This window comes from Leptodactylus fuscus, chromosome 2 (assembly GCF_031893055.1).
Source record: "Leptodactylus fuscus isolate aLepFus1 chromosome 2, aLepFus1.hap2, whole genome shotgun sequence".
Taxonomy (NCBI): Eukaryota; Metazoa; Chordata; class Amphibia; order Anura; family Leptodactylidae; genus Leptodactylus; species Leptodactylus fuscus.
The window spans coordinates 59,539,685-59,565,916 of record NC_134266.1 but is presented as its reverse complement, the minus strand read 5'-3'; the positions used below and the strand labels follow the sequence as shown (position 1 = coordinate 59,565,916).

The window sequence follows — 26,232 nt, the reverse complement described above, 5'->3', positions numbered from 1 at the left end:
GACTGATCAGCTGTATGCAGCCTCTTACGTTGCCCGTACAGTACACCATGCAGGGCCGGAAGCTGAAAGCTCCATCTGCTCAACTCCCACTGACTTCAATAAGCTCTGAGCTGCAGTGATGGTACCTGGCTGTGATATAGCGGATGGACCTTCCTGCTGCTGGTCCTGATAGGCGCCAGGTGTGGCTCTGTACAGCTGATCGTTTCAGGGGCAAGTTGTCAGGTATTTTTGAGGATAGGCCATAAAAAAATTAAGCCTGGACAAATCCTTGTCGAAAACTCAGCAAAGGTGGATACTAATGATCTATCCACAGACTAAGTCATCAGTATCAGATCAACTGGCAAGGGTTTCAGAAGTCGGAAGCTGTATACAAAGTATATGGCCGGAAGCAGGGAACTGATTCTATTCAGTTGAAGAATAGCTGTATACGACTTCTGGGGGCTGCATAGATCGTACAATAGGAAATCTTCTCAAGCTTAACTTACAGGTTTGAAGAAAGCCACAGCCCCACCACTAATAAGGGCCTCTCACTGTCACCTTACTATGGACACTATATGTACTGTAAGTGATGAGATAGATACAAATGCAGGATTATTCATTCATTTTATCATCATCATTTTAGCAAAATCTGTAGGTGATACTTGTTTCCTGAGCAGAAAACACAAAATCCAACTCAGTAAAACAACGCAGGCACGACAAACCCAAAGACAGGAGAGTCTGGATTTCGACTCTTCCTTTTCCGTTTTGATTAGGGGTTTGATGGAAAAAATGCCAAGTAAATGTCAGAGGAAGCCAGAGTACAAATGAACAATTTGTCATGTGAGCAATGGGTGCACACAGTAGGGAATCCTTCTGAGAAGATTAAGGAATCTGCATGGCAACTGTCATTGCTGGTTAAAGATCCAGCAATCCTTATCGGTGTAATTCGGTGTAAGACGGTAGCCTGAACAGAAATGTGTTTTTATCTCTCTGTATTACATACCTGTGTTATACATAATAAATATGGATCTTAATAAAAGAGGAGCTGGAGTTTCCCTGAAAATGAAAGCTTTGTAAATGGAAAGTGACGCCACAATGTCTCCGTGCAAAGAGAATTCCGTCATTAAAGGGATTATCCAAGACGGAAAATGAATAACTTGTCCTTGGGATAGGTTATTAATTTGATATTGGTAGGGGTCTAACTTCTGGTCTCAATGTTAATAAGCTATTATCTGCATGGTATATGAATCTTGAAGCAAATGGTTCTTTATGCTGTGTCGTGGCTGAACAGCGATATTACTGCTCAGTTCCCATCCACTGGGATAGGAACTGCCACTATACAAAGGAGTTGCTATACAGTGTACACAACCCCCTGCATCCAGCTCCATACAAAGTGCTAGGTGTCAGACTCCAACTCATCTCCAATTAAAGGGGTTTTCCAGGACTTATTAATTGATAATCTATCAACTAGGGAATCAACACCAGGGTCCCTGGCTGATGATCTTTATGAAGAGGTTGCAGCATTCTGGTAAACACAGTAGCAATTCCATTGCTTACCAAGCACAGTGGTATACATTTATGAAGCAGTTGTGTGTGTTTTTTTTTTTTTTTTTTTTAATGTAGAATGTGAGCCCTACAGAGGGCTCAACATGTACATTTTTTCCCTATCAGTATGTCTTTGGAATATGGGATGGAAATCCATGCAAACACGGGTAGAACATACAAACTCCTTGCAGATGTTTTTTTTGCCCTTGGCGGGATTTGAACACCAGGACTCCAGCGCTGCAGTGCTAACCACTGAGCCACCGTGTGGCCCCAGGAAGCAGTTGTGTTTAGTCTCGTTTCATAGAGCATGTGATTCTGGATCAAAACGTAATGCACTTAAATTTATGGCTGCTTTCTGCCTGAAAAACCTCTCTAAAGATCCTGCCACTAGGTGTCTCTCTTCTAGATGATTTGCTGTTCACTCTCTGTTTCTAGCCAAGGTTTGTCCAAAGATACATTAGATAAGCAAGACAGAATCACAGTGAGTAGAGATTCCACACATGTATGCAAACTGCTCTGTGCTAAGGACAGAACATCCTGAAAATCTCAAAGCTTACAATATAGGAAAAAAGTATTTTACTGTGCTTCCCCGAAAGTAAGGCATGAATTGCCTAATATAAGGCACCTCCCGAAAATAAGGCCTGCCGAAAAATCTTTGCAGCCGATTGAACACTGTGCGATGTGCTCGGTGTGCAAAGGAAAGCCGGCTGCTGCCTCTGCTGTTGTGTCCACTGTCCCTGCTGCTGTAGAATGAGCTCTCCCAGCTCATCCCAGAGGCAGAGGCAGCTGCCGGCATACAGAAGAGGCAGCAGCCGGCTTTCCTGTGCACACCGAGCACAGAGCACAGCCTCCAGCCGGCTGCTGTCAGTGAATTGAGGATTGTTAAGCCCCGCCTCCGAAAGGCCTGCTAAGCCCCCCCAAAGGCTCGCTAAGTCCCACCCACCACTGTCGAGACGAACAGCAGCACCAGCACTGCTACGAAGATGGGAAAGGTAAGTATGATACCTTCCCCCCTCCCCTACCTACAACCGGCAGTCATGCCGACGCTCCGCTAAGGAAGTGCCGGAATGACTGCCGGTTGTCATAAGACGTCCCCTGAAAATAAGACAGGTCCTATATTTAGGGCGACAATTTAATATAAGACACTGTCTTATTTTCGGGGAAACACGGTATGTACTTATATCAACTTCTATGGTTACAGGTGGGATATTATTCACAGACAGCAAGCAGCTTTCCTGACTGTGCTCATAGATTGTATTGTTTCCAATGTTTCACCTGCTTCCCTGCAATCCATTTTTTATCTTGGATCTTCTATATTATGGTCAATTGTGCTTTTCTCAGCTATTTGTTTGCTATAGTACAGTTACTTCTGGCAGTATGGAAGAACAGTATCAGCAATGGATAGGGGTGGGTGAAGACTGCAACTTACTGTACACGTCTCCTGACAGCGAAAGAGATGCAAAATGTGATGCAGTGATAACGGGGATAGTAGCAGTAGAAAACTGACAGGACACCATAAATGCTTATACATGTAGGCTTGTACAGTTATAGAACAGGCAGCCAACAAGATCCTGTACATAATTCAACTGTTTATGAAAACTATCCTAAAGAAACGTCATCCCCTTTAAAAAGTTATTCCATAATATTTGCCAATTATCCTGTTCAGATATAGAAACTACAAATACAAAGTATCCTAACTGAAAGCCTAGAGTCCCGTTATACACAACAGATTGGTATAAACTCCAGTCTGTAGGGGTCGAAGACCAGCACAGTTTTTTTCATCGCTCCTACATGTAAAGAAAGCATTTCTAATATGTTACTTTTTCTTGTATAAACCTAATTTATCTATCTTTTGCACTGTGCCAGAAATAATCTGTATCTGCAGAACTGTTAGATCTCAGATGAGACGTTTCTTTCCTAGACAGCTCTGGAATACATTATTGTCTTTTATAGATATTACGACTTTCATGAGATTTAGGCACGAGATCGTAATCTGGTGAACTGTTGGATATTAACATATACAGTGTTACCTGTCCCATCTGAAGCAAAGGCAAAGACAAGAAATGAATTCCATGCCTTGTGCGTGTCTTAGATTGACATCGTACTTCAACAATGGGGCAGATTTACTACTGAAAATGTGGAAGTATTCTGACACAATCTGCGCCCAAAGTCTGACTGAGAGGCCTTACACCACGTTTATTATACATTTAGACACTTTCAGAAGACCCTGTGCTCGGCCTCCCCTGCTGCGACTCCAGCTCTGTGATGTCACAGACTATGCACCGCTCCACTTTTACAGCGTACAGCAATCTCAGCCATGTGACATTGAGTCGGAGCAGGGAAGGCAGAGGAATGACACTTCCAGCCCCTTCTCCATTGGGATCTGCAAAGCTAATTGGGGTGTCAAGAAACTCTCTTGATCCCCTTTAATTCTACCTGCTCAATTGCAGTACATGCACCTTTGACCAAGTGGTATTTGAAGGTTAGTTGTGAATCTGGAACTTAAAATTGCTTAAAAGTTCAATCAATATTTTAAAAAAATTAAATATATCAAAATTATTACTAAATTTTCTTAGCAGTGTTAAGGCTGAAAGTTCTCTTTTTGGAATGAGTTCAGACTTGAATTTGCAGGGCGAACAGTAACAATCCTTGGTAATTCTGCAAGATAAATGGACATGTGTTCAGATATCTCGCTTATCAGTTTTTCCAGAATCTGCAGATAGGGTTTTAAAATCCCTGCCCAATGTATTGTTCTGTATATTGTCAATGAATTTTGGGGAAAAACATACACCAAAAATCCCAGAGCAATCCACCATGTGTGTATATGGCCCTATATATCTGCTACATAGCCATACACAGGCGTCCTATCTGTACGTCCTATCTGTAGCGTCCTCACTGAGGTCATTACTCCGGCCCTAACCCATCTCTTCAATCTATCCCTAGCCAATGGATCCTTCCCCTCCGCCTTCAAACATGCCACTGTCACCCCTATACTTAAGAAACCGTCCCTCGACCCGTCCTCTCCAGCCAACTATCGTCCCATCTCACTGCTCCCGTACGCTTCAAAACTACTTGAGCGACATGTCCACTCCGAACTCTCCTCCTATCTCTCGTCCAACCTGCTCTTTGACAGACTTCAGTCAGGCTTCAGACCCCATCAATCCACTGAAACTGCCCTAACAAAAGTCACTAATGACCTTCTAACCGCCAAAGCCAAGCGCCATTACTCTGTCCTCCTCCTCCGCTCTGCCTTTGACACAGTCGACCACTCCCTCCTGTTAGAAATTCTCTCATCCCTTGGTATCTCAGACCTGGCCCATTCCTGGATCTCCTCATACCTCACTGACTGCGCATTCAGTGTCTCCCACTCGCACACCACCTCCTCACCTCGCCCTCTCTCTGTAGGTGTCCCCCAAGGCTCCGTCCTAGGACCCCTCCTGTTCTCCATCTACACCCTTGGCCTGGGCCAACTCATAGAATCTCATGGTTTCCAATAACATTGCTATGCCAATGACACCCAAATCTACATCTCTGGACCAGACATTACCTCCCTGCTGGCCAGAGTTCCAGACTGTTTAGCGGCCGTAGCCTCTTTCTTCTCCTCTCACTTTCTCAAACTCAACATGGAGAAAATGGAGTTCATCATTTTCACCCCATCCTGTATGGCCCCTCCACCCGACCCATCTATCAAAGTTAACGGAACCCCACTTACCCCTGTCCGACAGCCCCGATGCCTTGGGGTAACCCTGGATTCTGACCTATCCTTCAAGTCATATATTCAAACCCTCAACACCTCCTGTCGCCTCCAGCTCAAGAACATCCACCGAATCCTCTCCTTTCTCACCCCAGAAACTACTAAGATGCTCGTCCAGGCCCTCATAATCTCCTGCCTAGACTACTGCAACACCCTTCTCCATGGACTCCCAGCCAACACCCTCGCCCCCCTCCAGTCCACCCTCAACTGTGCTGCTCACTTAATCCACCTCACCCCCCGATCCTCATCAGCTGCTCCCCTCTGCCAGTCCCTCCACTGGTTACCCATAGCCCAGCGAATTGAATTCAAGCTACTAATGCTAACATACAAAGCCATCCACAACCTGTCCCCTCCATATATCTCTGACCTCATCTCCCGCTACCTGCCCACACGTAACCTCAGATCCTCCAATGACCTCCTACTCTGCTCTGCTCTCATCTGCTCCTCACACAACCGTCTCCAAGATTTCTCCCGTGCATCCCCCATACTCTGGAATTCCTTACCAAGACACATAAGACTGACCCCCACAATCACAGGCTTCAAGAAGGCCCTGAAGACTCACCTATTCAGGAAGGCCTACAACCTCCAATAACACTATCACCACACCGCCATCTGTACAGTCTCCCCCCTCTCCTTCTTTCTCTACCCCCTTCCCCCATAGATTGTAAGCCCTCGCGGGCAAGGCCCTCTACCCCACTGTGCCAGTCGGTCATTGTTAGTATTATATCTACCTGTGTATTTTGTGTATTGTATGTAAAAAAAAATAATAATAATACACAATCCGTCCTCTTCCAGTTACATTCCGGCAGACTGTAAGTTTATACCAGTAACATTTTGCATACATTCATTCCTGGAAAATGCTTTTTTTCCTGAGGAATTTCGATTTTCTGTAAATCTGTAGAATGCACAACAGGAAGTCCCATGGAGCCTGAAAACGTATAGACTAACAAGCTGGCATTCAGCATTAAATATCTGAGGATTGGGGGGGGGGGGGGGGGGGATTTATAAACATATGTGCCTGATACACAATATACCAAGTTATAAACTAAACCCATAGAAGACGCTCATTGTAAGTGATACGCTCTGAGACAAAGACTCCCATTAAAGCCACAACAAAATGCAGAAGATGTATGTATGCACAAGAGTATGTCATCGATTACATGCCGTAGCACGGACACATGTCCTAAGAAACCTAGTTTATTCCGTGGAAATATGCCAATCTGTCACAGACTGTTGCTTAAATCCACTAAAACCGACGATTTGATACACACAAAGATTATTTATATGGCTGCCATATAGACTCAGATATCTCTGTGTATTTCAATGGGGATATAAGATAACATAACATAAATGTAAAGACAAAAGAACCCGAGCAACAGGCCCAGCTTAGAGTTACTATGAGCACATCCCTGGATTAGTGGCTGAGAAGAAGAAGATTTGTGATATACTTATACTGCCCCCTGGTGGGCTTACTGAGAATTACATATATGGGTTTTAGTGCCAATTTGTCATGTTGATGCAGCAGTCAGAAGGTAAAATAGCGTAATAAAGTTGTTTCTGCTATAAAAAATAGGGTTGTGTTTCTTTTGTACATTACTTATATTACAGAAGTGTGTCCAATATAAATTCAGTATAATAAGATGATGTAGGCCGAACCGGACAGACTGAAAGTCACAAAATAACCACATATAGGCATGTATAGAGCAGACATCTTCTGTCAGAGCATCACAAGGCTTATTTCATTTGATTTTTTTAAAATTTCTTTAAAGCTGGTCCTTTCAAGTCACGGCTGAAGATATGTGAAGGTAAAAATAGGTTTATCTATAAGGAAATTTCTCTTTAGTGCCCACTCACATGGCAGAATCTGGAGGTGATTTTGAGACTGATTCTGGCCAGATTCTGACACCCATTCGATGCAATGCAGATAAAATAAGCTCCCTGCTCGATATGCTGATTCAGCCACAAAACACGGGCGCGAGTCACTCCTAAATAGGCCCATGGCTCCGAGCCTGGTCAGTGGGTAAAAGCTGCGGTGTAACGCCTTAGCAGTGCATTGGCCACAGGATTCCCTTCAACTTCCACTTATGTTTATGTGTGAACATACCCTTAAAGCACAACTAAATTGACTTCAACTTTTGATTTTTTTGTCATCCTTTATTTCATTATAAAATTTTGTAATACACTTTATCAACAAATTGTGCCTCCGTTCTTCGGAATACTGCATTGTCTTTATTCTTTCCCTTGTTTCTCTATTGAGAGCTGGAATTTATAGTGGTTCCCCCTGATCTAAGGAGGGGAGGGCTCTTTTATGACCCAGGGAAGCTCAGGCTGGGGGGTCACTTCAAACAGTTATATCTCAGGCACTTTTAAAACACAGAACATTGGTTTTGGTGTCAAATAAAAGGTGAGATTCTGAGTTGACACCAAGATTACAGTTGTATCTGTAACATTTCCAGATAGATCACCAGTCAGAATTGGCATATCTATATGAAGCTGTAACAGATCCCAATCTCAACTACCTGTAATTTCATCTGGGAATTATATAGATAGAACTGCAATCTTCATATGACACCAGGAGCAGTGTTCTAGGTTTAAAAATGTGTCTTCCGCTTCCCCTGCATTATACAAGAACTTGTACATCTGAACACCGAGTCAAAGCAATGCACGGATTTCAGATCTCAAACACAGGACACAATAAAGAAGTGCGGCTCTATTATTTTTTTTAATAGAACTTGCCGCCTTGGTTCACTTAGATTCCACCCACTGTCTAAAAAAAGTGTCAAGTGGGGCGCAGTGGCTGAGATATGTCAAAGTTAACAAAAATGGGCAAGTTGAAGTGCATTTTTGACAACTTTCTAGTCGCATTCTCCTTGATAAATGTATGACAAAGATTATCTCAAATGAGTCTCTGCTGTTTTTGTTCCGTGCTTTAGAGGCTTCATCTGAATCTCTGCTTCCTGACCGTCCCGGAGATATTTTTTCCAGATATGCTAATGAACTGGTGCAATAGGGGGCATCACCATTGCTCTCATCTCACCAAATAGCTATGCTCTCCAGTGCCCAGTCCCTTCAACCTGGCAGACTAAAAGTACCATGCCATCAGAAGACCATCTCTGTCCATAGACAGAGCAAGCTTATCACACAAACAGAATATTCTGAATAAAGAACCAGAAGGCCAAAAGTCCTGTCAAAAGAAAACGGCTAGTAGGGGTCTCAAAGGTCTCATTTTAGGAGACCCAAAGCAATAAGAGATGGAATGATCTATCTAAATGTAGATTTGTATTTAACCTCGGCATTATTTCTTATACAAACACTTCAAATGTAATGTACAAAGCTATCACAATGATTTCTTCTATTTCCTTACATCCCAAGGCAAGGATATTGTCCGGGTTAATGTAAAGTGATGTTCTGCTTTTATACAGAAAAGGCTGGTGACCTTTCATTTCCAAGCTTGTATAGCTCTTATGAAGCCATTACCCTGAGACGACTGCTTACACCAGTTCTATTGGGTGGCACAAAAGACGACACAAATTTACCCTATCGTCACCGTATTATCTGGACAGAACTTCTATGAAACCTTCGAAAAATCCCAATGTCCTCTGTTAGACAAGTGAAGGATAAAAATAGAACAGGAGGTTAAAAAGTATTGTTGATGACGATGATAAAGATACATGATTTTAACTAGAAAAAGTATTTAGCATAGCCTGGCATACATAAAAACATTCCTTCCTGTATCCCAGGCATAGCCAGTGCAGAATAGTATACAGTATGTGCCTTATGTAAGCTGCAACCAATGGGGGTTGAAGTTCATAAAAGTAGCAACACACTAAAATCCAAGAAAGTATTTAGTACTACCTCTACCCCAAAGACCAGGGAGTGGCAGGGGAGAAGCATTCAGAGTCCTATCGGTAGGTTACAATTCTCTAAACTGTAATCAGATTGACACTAGCAAAACTAGGGAGCCCAGTCGAAATAATGTCCTAGTTTTTACTCTTAGCCCACAAGAAGATTAGCAGGCTGACACTGAGCTATTTATCCTGAACTAGGATATTCATTGGGGTGTCGGTTATTTCTCATTTTCATACCTGTCACAGTCTTGCTTTAGCTGCCAGTACAGTGTAGCTGGTATTTGTCATTAAACCCCCTAGACTCCAATAACAACAAGGTGAGTCTATAGACGCGTCTCAGTCTACACAGTAAAGCTGAAACAGGGCCACATGGTGGCTCAGTGGTTAGCACTGCAGCCTTGCAGCGCTGGGGTCCTGGTGTTCAAATCCCGCCAAGGGCAAAAAACCATCTGCTAGGAGTTTGTATGGTCTCCCCATGTTTGGAATATGGGATGGAAATCCATGCAAAGACATACTGATAGGGAAAAAAAATGTACATTGTGAGCTCTACGTGGGTCTCACAATCTACATTAAAAAAAAAAAAGAAAAAGTAAAGCTGTGGAAAATAGGAGAGAGATTATTGTGCTCTATACTGCTTTAAAATGTGTGTATATATGTGTGCGTGTGTGTATGTATATATAGTCAGGTTCTGGGGTTGCTAGGTGGGGTGGCATAGACACACAAGTCCAGTTTCTTTAGTCCAAAACAAAGGTAGAGTTTATTTTCACTCAAAAAGGCAGTGCAGCAACAAAGGAAACAATACAAAAATAAATCCCTGCCCGGCTAGGCAACTTTTTTGATATGCTGCCATCAATTTCTGAATGAGTAAATTTTTTAAAATGATATGAAAGCCTGTCTAACTTTCACTTTCTGATATGTGTTCTATTGTGAATAAAATATGGTTAGATGAGATTACCAAATTATTGCATTCTTCTTTTCTTTATATCTCAGAAAGTGTCTCAAACTTTTTAAACAAGTAACAGTTTTCCTTTACACGACAGACTGACGTGTGTCCTTATGTGCTCCATCAAAGAAAATAGCAGGACCATGGATAAAGGTAAAGGAAATGATCACAAGGCCGGCATCTGAAATCCTGGCTCTTATTTATAGTTTGCAATGTTGCAGAGAAGATTTAGCAATTGCCAATTAGTAGACTCCTCTAATTAATAAAAATGTAGTTAGATAATTTATGCATAATTAGTGTTTATGGCTCGAGGGCATTTACAGTATTGGATTCTTCTACAGCTGTCTTGTAGCGGTATTATTAAAGCAATTTTCCTGTATTCCTACCTTTTATCATAAGAGAAAATCATACGACTGATTTTGACCACACAGACTAAATCTTCCATCATTATGGCACGATCATGTTCTGCTCTGGGTTCAAAAACAGGACACTTCCGGAAAAAAAAAGTGGACTTAAACTTAACCATTGTAGAGGATGTCTGAGACTCAGGAAAGATGGATACTGGTGACCTAATCCACTAGATAAGTCATCAGTATCAGATTGGATGGGGGTTCGACACCTGAAACCTGCACCGATCGACTGTTACAGCTTAGAAGCTAATGGGTGCGGGGTGCAGGGGTCAGCCCAAACAATCTGATATTCATGATCTATCCTGTGCATAGATAGATAGGACATCAGTATTGTTGCTTTTAAAGCAAGGAAATTAAGTGGAATTTAACCAAGGGTGCTGGACTTTCCACTTTATATCTTCTGGAAATGTTCTTCCTATAGACCATCATTCAAATGTCACGTGAAAAAAGACTAGGGTGTACATCGGCGTATGTCCCCAGCTTTACTGAAGATCTGCACAGGCGCTGGCAGCACCAGACATGAGTTAGTTGCGACTCATCTGACTTATCACTAGGTAAGTATAAAGATTTTGTTTTTTTTTTAATGCAAGGATGGATGGCATTGCTATAGGTCTATATGGGACACTAAATGCCTCCAACTAGACAGGAAATATTTCATTTACATTTTTTTTTATATTAAACAAAGACACTCATACAGTCTAAAAATCTGGTTTTATTTTCTTATTGTACTTTTTGTGTTCTATTTTTGATCATCATACGGGGTCATTGTTCTTTAGCTGTTGCTTTCATAGCATTCATGTGGACTGTATAACATGGAGACAAGTCAGTGGGGTAAATTTATTAAGATCAATGTTTTATATAATCTATACTTACTCCTCAATACCGCCACTACAATTAAGAGGTATATGCCTCATAAAATTTGTGATGAATTTTGGTCATTATATGGTGCAAATTATAATAAATATTTTGGACTGCAGTCCCCACTATCACTCATTCCCCCATCCTACTAGGTTCAATTTTACTCAAAGTTGTGTCAGTGCAGAAAAATAGGTGAAAAGATCACAATTTTTTTTTTAGGAAAAGCCCTACAAGCAACAAAACCTCTGTGCAGGCAGAGGAGGAGGTATAATGTGACCATCACCTATTGTGAATGGTTAATGCTGTCTTATCTATAGGTGATACTTTTTAGTGTAATCCAGGTTGTGAGTCTACTAAGACTTTACAGAGCAGGAAGTGTCATCCTATTGTGAGGCTCAGTGGTCAAAGAGAAATCGTACAAGATTTCAAGATTCATTGCAAAGACAGTGACAGAATTTTTTTAAAAAGTGTCAAACTACTCAAGGCATTATTAAAACATCTTCCATACTTTCTACCACTGTACACATGTAATAGATTTAATACTAGATACTTCATAAAGAAAACCAGCATCTCTGAAACACTGTGTACCATGTTTAGGCTGAGGTCACACATTACAGAAAAAAATATTTATTGCAGATTTTGCTGCATTTTTATTGAGCCAAGGCCAGAAGTGGATTTAGCAAAAGGAGAAGTATAAGAGTATGTTCACACAGAGGAATTTGGTGCAGATATTGAGGTGGTTCTGCCTCAAAATCAGCACCACCTTCTACCTTAAATGCGACTCCCATGATTTTTAATGGAAGCAGGAAAAACTAAGCCTCCCTATCAATTTTATTATCAACCCCTGACGAAGGCGAGACGCCGAAACGCGCGTCGGGTGGTCTGTCGTGGGTGCTCCTGGGTGTATACTTGTTACTCCCTACACGGCTTTCTTTTTGCACTTGAGAAAGGGCCCTTGTAAGGCACGAAACGCATCGTCCTGTGCTGTTTGTTATCCAATAAATAATTTAAGTTTGGATCTTGGTATACCATCCTCATCTGTAAACCAGAGAGCGCGGTTCTTCCACAACAGACCTTTGGTCCTTCTTCTCTGTCCACTGCTTCCTCGGTCCTCCGGTGATGGATTGAACTGCTGCCACTCTCACCTTAACACGCTTTCTAAGTGTCGTGACTGTTCACAACTTCATAAGGTGAGAGGCCACCTGGTCTATGTCAACATTTGTTTAACTTTGAATTTACCCACTACTCTCAATACTGCACTTAGTGCGCTCGGTGTCCCCTCTGTTTTTCCCATATCAATTTTACTGAGTATTCTGCGGCCGATTCAACCACACAACCTGTGGCTCGGGACAGGCAGCTGATAAGCAAGTCAAAGCCAAAAATCTGCTTCAGCTTTCCACCAACATGAGCAGACAGATCAGAAAATTATCATGTTTACTGAAGTGTCAATAACCCCTAAGCGCCTCCCTTATAGTTCTTCATTTTGATGACACTCTTGGCTTTGGCTCAATAATTGCAGTAAAATCTGCAAAAAAATAAACAAAAAAAACGACAACCCCCCCCCCCAGCTCTTCCACAACATTTGGCCTCAGCCTCATCATTCCAGTTTCTACTTACCTGAGTGAAGTATTTGCCATCTTGTTTCAAGACTTTCATACAAAGATCCAAAATCAGCCTCAAAAATTCCCATGTAGAGTCTACAACATAAACGGATAAAAGTAGTAAGATATTTAATATTTTTAAAATAGTTTTAGAATAATATTTTCCCTGCACATTCTTACATCTGGCTGCTTATTTCTGCTATTCAACGTAATAAAGCACTTAAACAGATAAGGCCAGCACCGCATTGAAAAATACACAGACCCCATTATAGTCTATGGGGTTCCTTGTGGTTTCTAGGCTAACCGCTTTTTAATGCATTCAGTATTCCATTCAAGAAGGGATCCCCAAGCGAACTCCCTGAATGCAGATGTGAACTAGGCCTAAGAAGACTCAGAGAAGTAAGTAGAAGGAAGGAAGTTTAATGGGAATTTTTTCTGACACTAGTTAAAATAAAGACATTTTTTAATCTAAATTTGATGCCTATGGAGGCTCCAATTATAAGAATTTACATCACTAAGTACTCATGCGTATAACAGTCTAGCCTAGTTTTATTTAGTTATTTTATTTCGTTTAATTTGCTCTGCTCCATAGTTTAGATTTTTATGTTATTGCAAATACAGATGACACGCTGATGTGATGCTGAATGTTTTTGCAGACATAAAAACTGATGCTGAAGTCACACTGATGAGAAATAGACTGCGAAAATTGAATACCGACTAGTATTTGCAGAACGCAACACGGTCGTGTGTCTGAGGTCTTAGCAGAGTCTGCCGAGTGAAGAGGATCGCGGAGGCAACAGGAGCAGCAGCAGCGCGATCGGTAAGTATAATAACATTTTTTTGTTTTATAATGGGCCGCTACCTGCTGGATTATCTCCAGCAGGTAGCGGCCTATTTACCAACCTCCCTGGACCTGCTCACTGCCGCCCCCACCTCCCCTTGTACTATAGGCCGCGGATGCAAGCAGTGAATAGGCCCGGGCCAGGCCGCGATCCCTCTGCTGCTATTATTATACTCAGGGGTCTTTTCAGACCCCCGAGTATAATAATCGGAGCCCCAGGGGAGGTGAGGGAACATAATAAACAATGTTACTTACCTCTCCAGGATCCGATGTTAATCCTAGCTGGCTTCCGGCCTATATGGTAATGCCCAGACGTCACGTGGTCTGGTATATTACCATATAGGCCCAAAGCCTGTGCTAGCAGTACCATATAGGCCCGAAGCCTGCTAGGATTAAAGAGGACCTTTCATGGGTTTGGGCAAAGGCAGTTTTATATACCGCTGGAAAGCCGACAGCTTTCCTGATCTGTGCCCCGGGTGAAGAGCTATCAGTGCCGGTACTGTAGCTCTTCACAGTCAGAAGGGCGTTCCTGAAGTCTGTCAGCAACGTCCTTCTTCCCAGCAGCGCCTATCGCACTGTACTGTGTGAGCGGGGAGGAACGGCCGCCCCCCCTCCTGATAATACTCGTTTATGGACGAGCACTGTGAGCAGAGGGAGGGGGCGTTCCTCCCCGCTCACACTGTACAGCACGATAGGTGCTGCTGGGAAGAAGGACGTTCCTGACAGACTGTCAGGAACGCCCTTCTGACTGTGAAGAGCGACAGTATCGGCACCGATAGCTCTTCACCCAGGGCACAGATCAGGAAAGCCGACAGTGCGCTGAATTCAGTGCACTGTCGGCTTTCCAGCGGTATATAGAACTGCCTTTGCCTAAACCCATGAAAGGTCCTCTTTAACATCGGATCCCGGAGAGGAGAGTTTATAATGTTCTCTCATCTCCGCTGGGGCTCCGATTATTATACTCGGGGGGGATCTGAAAAGACCCCTGAGTATAATAATAGAGCTTGCAGGGTCCACTTTAACCTCTGTTAATATCTGTCTATTAATCTCTCTCTCTCTCTAGAAGCTAGGTTCACCACTGCCTTAGCCTTTTCGATAAGTCAACTGGACAACCCCTATGAGTTGAGGGCAAGTTATAAAATATGGCACAACCAATACTGCATGTTGAGGCAAATCTGGTGTAAAAACTCATGCAAATATATCATATTTATTGCAGGGCTGTGGAGTATAGAAATTTGGCTTGGGGTTGGAAAAAAAAAAAAAGTTGTCGACTTCAAAATCAAATGATTAATTATTTTTAATTATCTTGTGCAATTTTTATTATTGTATAATTATTTAGATGCATAGTTTGTCACATATTTACTGTCATAGGAATCAACCACTGGCTTTTTAATGAATTAGAGGCTCTTTACTGCTTCTGACTGAGCATGGATGCCACTTATGAAGGAACTGGAGTCAGAGCATGAGTCGGCCTGGATTTAGAGCATGCTCTGATGTTATTTTTTCCCCACACACTGTAGAAAGTGTTCACTCATACTTACTGGAATAGTGATCCGATGAAACTTTATATTACTACAAGAATTTCCGGCAATGCTGTGTGTACTGTACCTCTATAAATTATGTAGTCTTTGTTTCATAATCACATGGCCTGATAAAATCCGCACCATTTCCATAGATAGACAACAGAAAATTATTTTACATGACACTGAGTGTTTGGGAATAATTCAAGTTCCTTGGGATAAACAAATAAGTCCTGATTTTATAGTGTATATAATACTTATGGTGACCGGTTACATGTACCAACTAGTCTGTATATACTGTTCATATCTGATATTTTAGAAACAGATTCCAGGACTGGTGACTGTAAAAGCAGCAAGAATAGTCTAACTAAAGAGCAACAATCCAACTAGGAGACACTCAGAGTACGTGCTATGTAATACCAGTAACAATGTAATATACTGATATTGAAAGAATTCAGATAGATAAGTTATAACAAAGTACCTTCTTCTGGAGATGTGGAGATGGGGACCGCAGTAAGGTCATTGATGACATAATCAAATGTTCGCCCTTCTTTGGCATACATCTTCAACACTGGGACGCAATCCTCAACCAAAACCTGTGCATGGAAAATGTTCATTAATTTAATATTTGCACACAAAAATGACAAACAATTTGCGATAAATTCACAGCTTTTTTGATTGCTGCTTTCAGTCTAAAACAAAAGATGCCAGACAGACCCCATTATAAGGGATATCCCTTATAGCCCTCTCCTTGGGGAGAGACCACCATATAGGTGTGTGGAGACTTATTAAACCTTTAGCACTCCACTTCGCAAAGGACCATGGGAAGAATATGCAAATCTGTCTTCCATGATGTAATTAGGAAGTCTGCTGCTGCCTCAGTATTGCAAACCAATATTATTTATTGGGTTATTTCACTGGAATTCTGTCTTCCTAACTACATCAGGGAAGACAGGCTTGCACATTCCAGTGAGCGCCCTCTATTGGTTTGCAATACTGAGGCAGCAGCTGACTTCCTAATTACATCATGGAAGACAGATTTGCATATTCTTCCCATGGTCCTTTGCGAAGTGGAGTGCTAAAGGCTTAATAAGTCTCCACACACCTATATGGTGGTCTCTCCCCAAGGAGTGACAATATCCCCTTAACCCTGTCTAAGCCTTTCACCTCTACCAGGTTATAGTCCTCTCTACATCGAGCTGATGAGATGCAAGTACATCGAAACGGCCGTCCTCGATTGAGAGACTATACCTGGTAATAATCCCAGCGTCATTGCAAAACAAAGGCCTCTTGGAAGGTCGAGCATGATGCAAAAGGGAGCAGCCTTTATTGGGTTATTTCACTGGAATTCTGTCATCCTAACTACATCAGGGAAGACAGGCTTGCACATTCCAGTGAGCGCCCTCTATTGGTTTGCAATACTGAGGCAGCAGCTGACTTCCTAATTACATCATGGAAGACAGATTTGCATATTCTTCCCAAGACCCCATTATAGTCAATGGGACATGTTAGGCTCCATATCTCACAACTATTTCAGTGGTCTGCCTGTCCTCCAACAGACCAGATTAATGGACATCTAACATTAATGTGACCTTGCATTACTTAAAGGTCACACATACTTATATAAAGTGATACATTAAAGGTGGATAGAGAAAAGTAAACAAAAAAGGCCTTGGAATGGATCAGCTGAATGTTCCCTATAATATATACTATATATTTGTAAGTTATCACTGTATATAAATTAGTAGTATCACATCACACACTCACCTGGTAACAGTCACCTTTCAGATTGTCTAGCACATCACCGCATGTTTTTCGCATATGTCGTCTACATCCATCGATCACCATTTGGTCTATGTTTGAGGCATGTTAAGGTGTGATTATTTGTTTCTGACAATATAATGGATCTCCTTGTCAGTCCTGACAAATATGATGTCATTTATTTCATGATTCAAAGTTACAGCGGAGTACGGATATTAAATCTCAGCTGAATGACAAAGAACGCTAGTTTTACTGACTCCATCGTTCAATCTGTCACCCGCTACTCTTTAGATGTCATATAGCCCTTTTCCATACTACTCAATAGCTGTATCCATTGTAATACAATTTGTCTTAAAGCTGCCCACCAGCAAATGTGACTGAACCTTCTCTTTGAAGGCAGATTTGCAATTATACTGTGCTGCCATCTTAAAGAGGACCCTTCACCACCTCTCCAATTCTTGGCATCCCTTAATAGCTGCTGCTCCACTCCACGCTTCCTGAACAATTGGTGCTATTAGTTTTGGTACCCAATATGCTAATTAGGCTCTCTACTGACAGGAGGCAGTGCTGGAGCAGATAGTCTAGGACCACCCACCTGACAGTACAGTATAGAGCCAAATTAGCATACTGGGAACTGAAAAATTCCAGCTGCATTGGATTAGTGCAAACTAGTGAAGGATGCAAAGACCTGGAGCTGGTAGCCATTTTACATCCTAACTGCAGAGCCAAATGGCTCTTCTTTCAAGGCCTGCTGCCAGTACAGACACAGCAGAGAGAGGTAAAAGTGCTGATCTGTTGGCATTAAACATTTAGATGCAGCACTCAATTGTGACATTTAATTGGTTTTAAAAGGGATGTGGCTACCAGGATTAGGCAGTGGCACCCCAATTAACATGATTATGGGGTGCCAATGCCAATACATGGTATGTGGGGGCCAGATCTACCTTTAATACATTACTAGAGGCACGGCCTAATAGACTGCATGTCAGAGCAGCACTCAATGTATAATACATTGTACTGCTTATGCTGTATAAAATAATGAATAAATTATGTTACAAAAATACATCATTCAATGAGCAAGCTTTAGAACCAGAACCCCCTCTTAAAGGGATTATCTACTTTCCACTATTGATGACCTACCCTCAAGCCTTCACCCAGATCAGTTGTTCGGAGACAGCATGGCTTCCAGTGAGGAGCTAAGGTGTCCTGGAACAGCTCATCTGCCATCAATAGTAAAAGTATACCCCTTCACAGCAAGCAGTAAACCTGGGCTGGAAGTTTTGCTAATACAAATTATATATTGTAGATGGAATATAAAAATTCCCAATAAGCATTATGTACTAGTGCTACTTCCATGACCTACCCTCATGTTGGATTTCCATTTCACAAGGAAAGGCTCAATTACGGTTTATTGGTCTTTTAGTTAGTTCTACTTCCACATTACTATCCGCAGTGATTGAACGTGACAGATATGACCACATTTATATGCAGAGCAAAAACAAGACGTAGGTTCAGGTTACATTTCAATGAGGGGGAAAGCCACCTATCTAATGGGATTATGGCTAGGTGTGCAGCGCTTCTGGATTCTTCACACTCCTGCACAGAAATCAAATCCATTGCCACAGATTTACTTTGACTTGGCACTTAGCTCTGCTTCTCAAGCAAAGCCTGTAGGCAGTCTCTTCAAAGCTGCAGTAATGGACGCGCTACACAGGGATAGAAGGATTAGGCTCTGTACGAAAAGTTTCCGTTTAAATGCTCAACATTCACAAGTTCCTCTTTACTCTATGACCTAGAACTAGAGGTCATACTAGTATGTATTACTTCTACTAGATCTTCATAATTGAGTCATATAACATAACTGGGCTGTTATCTCTTTCACTCTGGTCCCCCAGTACAAGTTTCCAAAATGCTCTATACACTATAGGTCCATAAAGGGTAATTCTATCAGACATTTATGACATAGCCATAGAAAATCCCATAACTGTCTGATATACTGCAAAAGTTTAAGGCAAGTGTGGAATCAATTCTGCAAAGTAAGAATTTGTTAAAACATAGAAGTGTTAGTTTATTTCTGTCAAATAACAAAATGAAACGAATGAACAAAAGAGAAACCTAAATCCCACCAATATTGGGTGTGACCACCCTTTTCTGTCTATCAGTTCTTCTAGGAACACTCACAGATAGTTTTTGAAAGAATTTGACACTTGAAAGAACTAAGCAGAGATCTTCTGTTGATGTAAGTCCTTCTGTCTCTTCATGTGATACCAGACAGACTGGATGATGTTGAGATCAGGGCTCACACCAAATATTGACGGGATATAGATTTCTCTTTTGTTTGTTCACTTCATTTGCATAATTGACAAAAATAAACTATTAACATTTCTATTTGTAAAATTATTCTTACTTCACACATGCCTAACACTTTTGCATGGTACTGTACTCGCAGATCCCACCTAGGAAAGTGAGCATGCACTTGCACGGCTTTCTTCTTTTACTTCTATGGGAGTCATAGCGCTGCAGTTTTAACTCTTCATGAACCCTTTGTATGGATGTAGCAGCCAAGCAGTACGGGAGTCAGGGGACCCTTGATCTAGACATATTCTGAAGGGTCCAGAGGTGGTTATCCACATGTCAGACATTCACGTTCACATTGCATTTCATGGGCCTATTCACAAAAGGACACATAGTATAGATGTCCCCAGTGGGGTATATATGTTTTTTTACTGGATACCACTGCAGTTTGCTGCATTATTCCACACAGAGTGAAAGCTGAAGCCTGATAGATACCAACCAGACAGAGGCTTTTATAGCAGTCTATGGATCCGATTAACATATATTTACTGATTTTTCCTGGAGCATACATGTAAAGGACACATTAGATGCAATGTGAATGCAGCTTAAAATGGTGCGGCAATCTCTCAGTATTACGTGTAGTACCTGTACGGTGGAGGACAGAGAAGGAAATCTCTGAGGCCAATAGCAAAGTGCTGTCATTGATTTGGAATCATCACCCCTAATGTCATCTGCATAAAGAAATCTTTATAAAGGACATAGACCGAATGCGTGAATAAACTATATAAACTGCAAGCACTCAGATGAGAGTACTGTGATAAAATCTATTTGTAAATCCTACTGAACCCCTGCAAGTAAATGAAGAAAAGGGAACAAGTTATCTTAAGGTAGGTTTAAAAGGAACCCTACACACAGGATACTTGTAGAATTGGTAAGACATTGGCATATGATCTCACTATATGACAGAAAAGGATATCTCTACCATGGTGACCATCTTTGGCTTGAGTTTGACAAGTTCGTACAGTATGCCGCCATCGCCTCCTCCTAGAATTAACACTTCTTTCCCACAGTAGTCCTCCTTGCCACTGCCCATAATGGCGCTGGTGTATGCTAGGTCACTTTCTGCTAAGTCTGGAAGAATAAAAACATTGTTAAGAGTGAACAATTCTTCAAAGAGAATAACAAAGCAAAGACAAATAGAATTATTTATTAGAAAAACATCTTCATCCCTTCCCAAATGTGTTGCGAAGTAAAGCAAGTGCTGTCTAGGGAACATAAAGGAAAGCAAAGTATAATATTAGATATACGGTATAGTTCTAAAGGCAATGTACACTCTTAGACGTTAGTGGCTACCGCGAGTTATGGCTGGACGATTATGACCGAAACCAAAATCCCAATAGACTGAACATTTTACCTCGATTATTTTAGGACACTCCCCTCTTTACAAGCCACATCCCCTATTGTTCAAGCCTCCTCTGTCTTGAAAGTGCTGCAGAATAGGTTGGTTCAATATAAATAAAGTTATTATTATTATGTCCCTGAATTTTGGTTTTGATTATTCACATATCAGTAATCCTGACTGAATAACTTACAGATTTCTTAGCCAATGTCAGTGTGAGACAGGATCGCATGGTAGCAAAATAGCTGAAATAATCTATGATCAAATTCACATTCATTAATCGAGCTGACTTTAGATTTTGGTTATCTTGCCATTATTTGCCCAGTCCTAAAAAGAGTTAAAAAGAACGTCTTGTATTTCCCAGTAATACAAGTTGGATGTGAGGACTGGGTGTTCAGGATGCTGCTGCTGGACCTATCTCCTTTTATGTAGCACACTAGGAATCTTCTCTTCTTCCTGACAGACACTGATGCCGAGTAGCGTGAAAATCCTCCTTCCTCTTGCTACCACCGCAGAGTCTGCTCTATGTTCCTTGATCTCTCTATACAACCACTGTGCGATTCCTCCTACTCTCCCCTTTTCTTTTCTCCTTGTCTAAATTCTTCATGCAGTTCAGCTTGTGTTACTTGCTATCCATGGACGCTGCACTTCTCTTTAGAATCTGATCTGCTTTATACAACCTCCTCCCTGGTACCTCTGAAAGAACAGAGGCGAATAAGAGACCTGGCAGGAAGCATTGTGCTGTTGGATCTACAGTACATCAGACGCAGCAGGACAGCCAGCTATATGAGGGATCATACAGAGCACAACAACAAAATTATAGGAAATTGTTAATAAAAACCTTTTTCAATAAAGAATATAGTCACAGCCCAGCAATATATAATGCAAACATAAATGTCTTATTGCTTACTTGTTTGATGCGGTGAGACCAGAGAAGAATCGTAGAGATGCACGGAGAACCTTCCGGTAAGGTGGAGGGGTAATGGCAGTAAATGGATATCCAGCACTCTGATGCTTCTTTGTATAAAAAATAAACTTTATTTCGGAGACATGCTCCCTTTAAAATCAGCGTATATACAGGACGTGAAAGAATGCAGATGGAATGGTGGAAGAAAACAAAAAACTGACGCGTTTCGAGGTTTTACCTCTTAGTCATGGTTTCAAGATCTTGAAACCATGACTAAGAGGTAAAACCTCGAAACGCGTCGGTTTTTTGTTTTGTTCCACCATCCCATCTGCATTCTTTCATGTCCTGTATATACGCTGATTTTAAAGGGAGTATGTCTCCGAAATAAAGTTTATTTTTTATACAAAGAAGCATCAGAGTGCTGGAGATCCATTTACTGCCAACAAAAACCTTTACATCATCTAGGGGCCACACGGTGGCTCAGTGGTTAGCACTGCAGCCTTGCAGCGCTGGGTCCTGGTGTTCAAATCCCACCCAGGACAGAAAAAACATCTGCAAGGAGTTTGTATGTTCTCCCCGTGTTTGCATGGATTTCCATCCCATATTCCAAAAAGACATACTGATAGGGAAAAATGTACATTGTGAGCTCTGTGTGGGGCTCACAATCTACATTTAAAAAAAAAAACAAAAAAAAAAAACAAAAAAACCTTTACATCTGCTCAGCTCCTTCTTCTCTATACCATGCTGCCTACAGATTATCCTGTATTTCTCAGGATATAGCTTTCCTTTAATTTTGCATTTGTAAGCAATGAAACTATAACATTTTTTTATTATTATCATTATGTAGATTGTGAGTCCCATATAGTGATCACAATGTACATTTTTTTCCTATCAGTATGTCTTTGTAGAATGAGAGGAAATCCACGCAAACACGGAGAGAACATACAAACTCCGTGCAGATATTGTCCTTGGCAGGATTCGAACCCAGGACTCCAGTGTTGCCAGGCTGCTGTGCTAACCACTGAGCCACCGTGTTGCCCGAAACTATAACATAATTTGATTTAATGGTGTCAATAGCCTTTAAGGTATACACATATAGTTTTTTGTTAATGTTTTTTGTCTTTATGTGTATGATTCAAATGATATAAAGTGCTTGGAAAAGATACACTGTACAAGCTGAGACCCCCGCCAATCCTGAGAATGAGAGGTGCTTTACACCTGCTTTGAATACTGTCAAACTCTCGCCAGGGGTTCAGCTGCCTTCATGTTAGTTGCATTGACAATGAGGGATAAAACACCCCCCGTTCTCAAGTTCGGTGGAAGTCTCAGTGATCGGACCACCACCAATCAGTAACTTATTCTCTATGCTATGGACTGAGGATATGGTTTGTTTTCATTTGGTGGAACAGCAATGACCTTTTCTGTTGTATCCATCACTGCACCTATAGAAAGAGCTTAACTTGTAAAGGGTGGTACTCCATAACTGTAACGGTCTATAGTGCCATCTAATGATGTTCATCCCAAGTGTTAATCTCTAGGTTGAAAAATAGTTTCGCATAAACATCTCTTTATTGATACAGATCTTTGTAAACATTCAAGGGAACCTGCACTTATTGACTAGGGGTGTAGTGTCCAAAATCACTCTGTTACAAAACCATTCATGCCCGCATTAACAATAAATGTGTGTGGTTTAGTGTTCCAGATCGACCGGACAGGTTCCCTTTAGGAAGGAATGGTTGTGGCAACCTTATTTTTCTCCATATCTTCAAGGCAAAAAATGGTGGTTGTCAAAATGAAAAACCAGAATAGCTGTTATGAGTGTGCCACGTGAACATGTCATGAACACCTTTAATAGACATGAAAAGCTACAATGTACCTGGCGGGGGCCCCAAATAAACCAGCAAAATTAAACTGATGACCTCTATAATATGAGATGAGTAGTAGGAGCTCTTAGTAGAGATGAGCGAGTACTGTTCGGATCACCCGATCCGAACAGCACGCTCGCATAGAAATGAATGGACGTAGCCGGCACGCGGGGGGTTAAGCGGCCGGTCGCCGTCAAAGCGGAAGTACCAGGTGCATCCACTCATTTCTATGGAGCGTGCTGTTCGGATCGGCTGATCCGAACAGTACTCGCTCATCGCTAGTTCTTAGCAAACACTTCAATTTGATATTACAGTATATCTTCTGGGTTCACATAGTGTTCTAGTGCTTCTTTAAGAGGGAGTTGCTTTGCCTGTCGCTATACAGTGATATATTGCCGGATTCCAATTTTTATTTACAGTTTTTTTCCCCTATTAATCTTGTAAGGAGGTTTTCTATAAAGGGGATAACAGAACAATTGAACAGTGAATATGGCTCAGTGGTTCCCCACCAAGTAAAAAGCCCCCTCTATATATATTGCAGGTATTACAAAATTATAAAATATGCTTAAAGAGGGTTGCCCTGGGACTCTTTTTATACCAGCACTTGACCTTAGAGACATGCTGCCTCCTCCTGCCTCTCCCATATTCACAGGAAGTTCCCTATGCCATAGGGGATGTTTTGATATAATATGCCAATCCCAAGGCACAAGAGAGTAGATGGGGTAGGCTGATCAACATGGGAGCTGGTTTAGATCATGCAATTCAGGGTTGGGACCAGCCTAGAGCCTACAGTACCTAAAACCCCCCGTAGAACACAAGTGTAACAAGAGATTGTGAGAATGTGGCTTTTTATGTTGCAGATTTTGCTGCAGTTTTTTGAGCTAAAGCCAAGAATGGCTACAAAGGGAATGGGAAGTATATAGGAAGTTCTTATACTTGTCTCATGTGTTCAATCCACTCCTGGCTTTTGCTATAAAAAAAATCATGCAGCAAAATCTGTAACAAAAAAAGCTGCATTTCCAGTTCTTAGCATCTGTTAATAGCTTGTATTTTTTCTGGAGCCCCCACCATTCCCAAACAATAAGTGATGTTAGTTTTGGTGGGTGTCTGATATACTACTTAGTCTCTGTAATAAGGGCAATGACAGGCAGGGACAGGAAAGGCGCCATCTTATTCCGATATTGCCATCTCTGTCCCATATAGGGCTCACAATCTAAATTCTCTATCTGTATATCTTTGAAGTGTAGGCAAAAACCGGAGTGCTGTGAGGAAATCCACGCAAACATGAAGAGAACATACCAGTAGTTACCAACATACCAACTCTCCAGCGCCGCCTCCATATTCTTCAGCAACTGGCCTCTACGCATCGTCTTCCGGCCTGGCTTTCAATCCTCTACAGAGCCGATTGCACCTGCGCGTGGCCATTTTTTTGTAGCCGCTTACACTAGCTCTTGTAGTAAGCAGCCACAAAAAAAAACGACTGTGCGTAGGTGCAGTCGGGTCTGCCCGAGGCCTGCTGACAGAGCCGATTGCGCATGCGTAGAAGACTGAAAGCAAGGCCGGAAGACAGCGCGTAGAGGCCAGTTCCTGAAGAAGATGGAGGCGGCGCTGGAGAGTTCTCTCGCAGCATTGGGGACACCCCCAGTGCTGTTTGAGCTCTGGGGCCCGCCCCCAGTTCTGCGAAAGAAATCATTTGCATAAAGACGGAAAACAGAATATCTAACGAACGGTGGCAAGGGGAAGATATATAAAGGTAGGAGAAGAATAGTCTTTCTTAAGGCTATTCCTTCGGGTTAGTGAGAAAAAAATGTGTTGAAATGATAAGATTCCTTTAAGAGAGCCACCCAACTTAGTCCCACAACTGCAGAGTTACATAACAGCAGCACTTACCTGTGTTTATTCCAGCAGGCTTCACCTCCCCCCTCCTTTCTCCATAGACTAATGTGTAAAAAGTAACTCAGCTTGATAAATAAAATATATTCCAAAAGTTTCTTATATTTACATGTACTATTCCTTTATGAAAATGTTTTTATAGTTTTATACCCTTTAACTTACTACTGATTTTAAAAACATTTCACAGTTAAAAAGTACATAAAAAGTTGTGAGACTTGGCAAATTCTTTACGTGTAAATGCACATTTACTTCATGACCTTGCTAAAGCAGTCAACATTTTTGGCAAACTTTAACTGTGGAATGTTCTAGTAAAAATCTGGAGCTTTCCTTCCAGAGTTTGATCCATTCTTTTAATCTACTAAACATCATATATAACGAGGCATAAAAGAAAACAGGGTCACTTACTAACATCTCCGTTGAGGATGAGAATGTTTCCAAACTGCTTGGAGTGGAGAATTTTGATGTTCTGATAAGGTGAATCTTTGCTGTAAACTACTTCATCTATGTCGTACTCCACTAAGCGCCCGTCAGCCGTTGGCCAGTATCGGTCAACCTTTGCTCCCCGAACAATAGCTGGCAATCTAAGGTGGAAAAGGAAGTCAATAATTTGTTTAATAAAGGAACAACCAAATCACAGGCACATAAATTAAGCTAAACTCTAGAAATACCTTATGTATGACATGATGTAGCAACGGTGCAAATACAAGAAATAGAAGAGATTTCATGCCAAATAACCCCTTTGTGCATGTCCGACTTTGTGTCCGGTTAAAAAAAAAAAACGGCTTCGCCGCAGAGAGGCACAACATGCTCATG

The 26,232-nt window shown here is 41.6% G+C and overlaps 1 protein-coding gene across 2 annotated transcripts in view; it reads right to left on the bottom strand.

Moving 5' to 3' along the window:
- The window catches only part of SMS (spermine synthase), a 106,731-nt gene that overhangs the window by 39,943 nt on the left and 40,556 nt on the right, over positions 1-26,232 (bottom strand). For both annotated transcript variants that reach the window (XM_075263856.1, XM_075263857.1), the window contains exons 5-9: positions 25,825-26,000; positions 20,332-20,486; positions 17,067-17,156; positions 15,781-15,895; positions 12,955-13,034 (exon numbers count right to left, since the gene is read on the bottom strand). In XM_075263856.1, the coding sequence (XP_075119957.1) occupies positions 12,955-13,034; positions 15,781-15,895; positions 17,067-17,156; positions 20,332-20,486; positions 25,825-26,000 (616 nt within the window). The remainder of the gene's footprint in view (positions 1-12,954; positions 13,035-15,780; positions 15,896-17,066; positions 17,157-20,331; positions 20,487-25,824; positions 26,001-26,232) is intronic.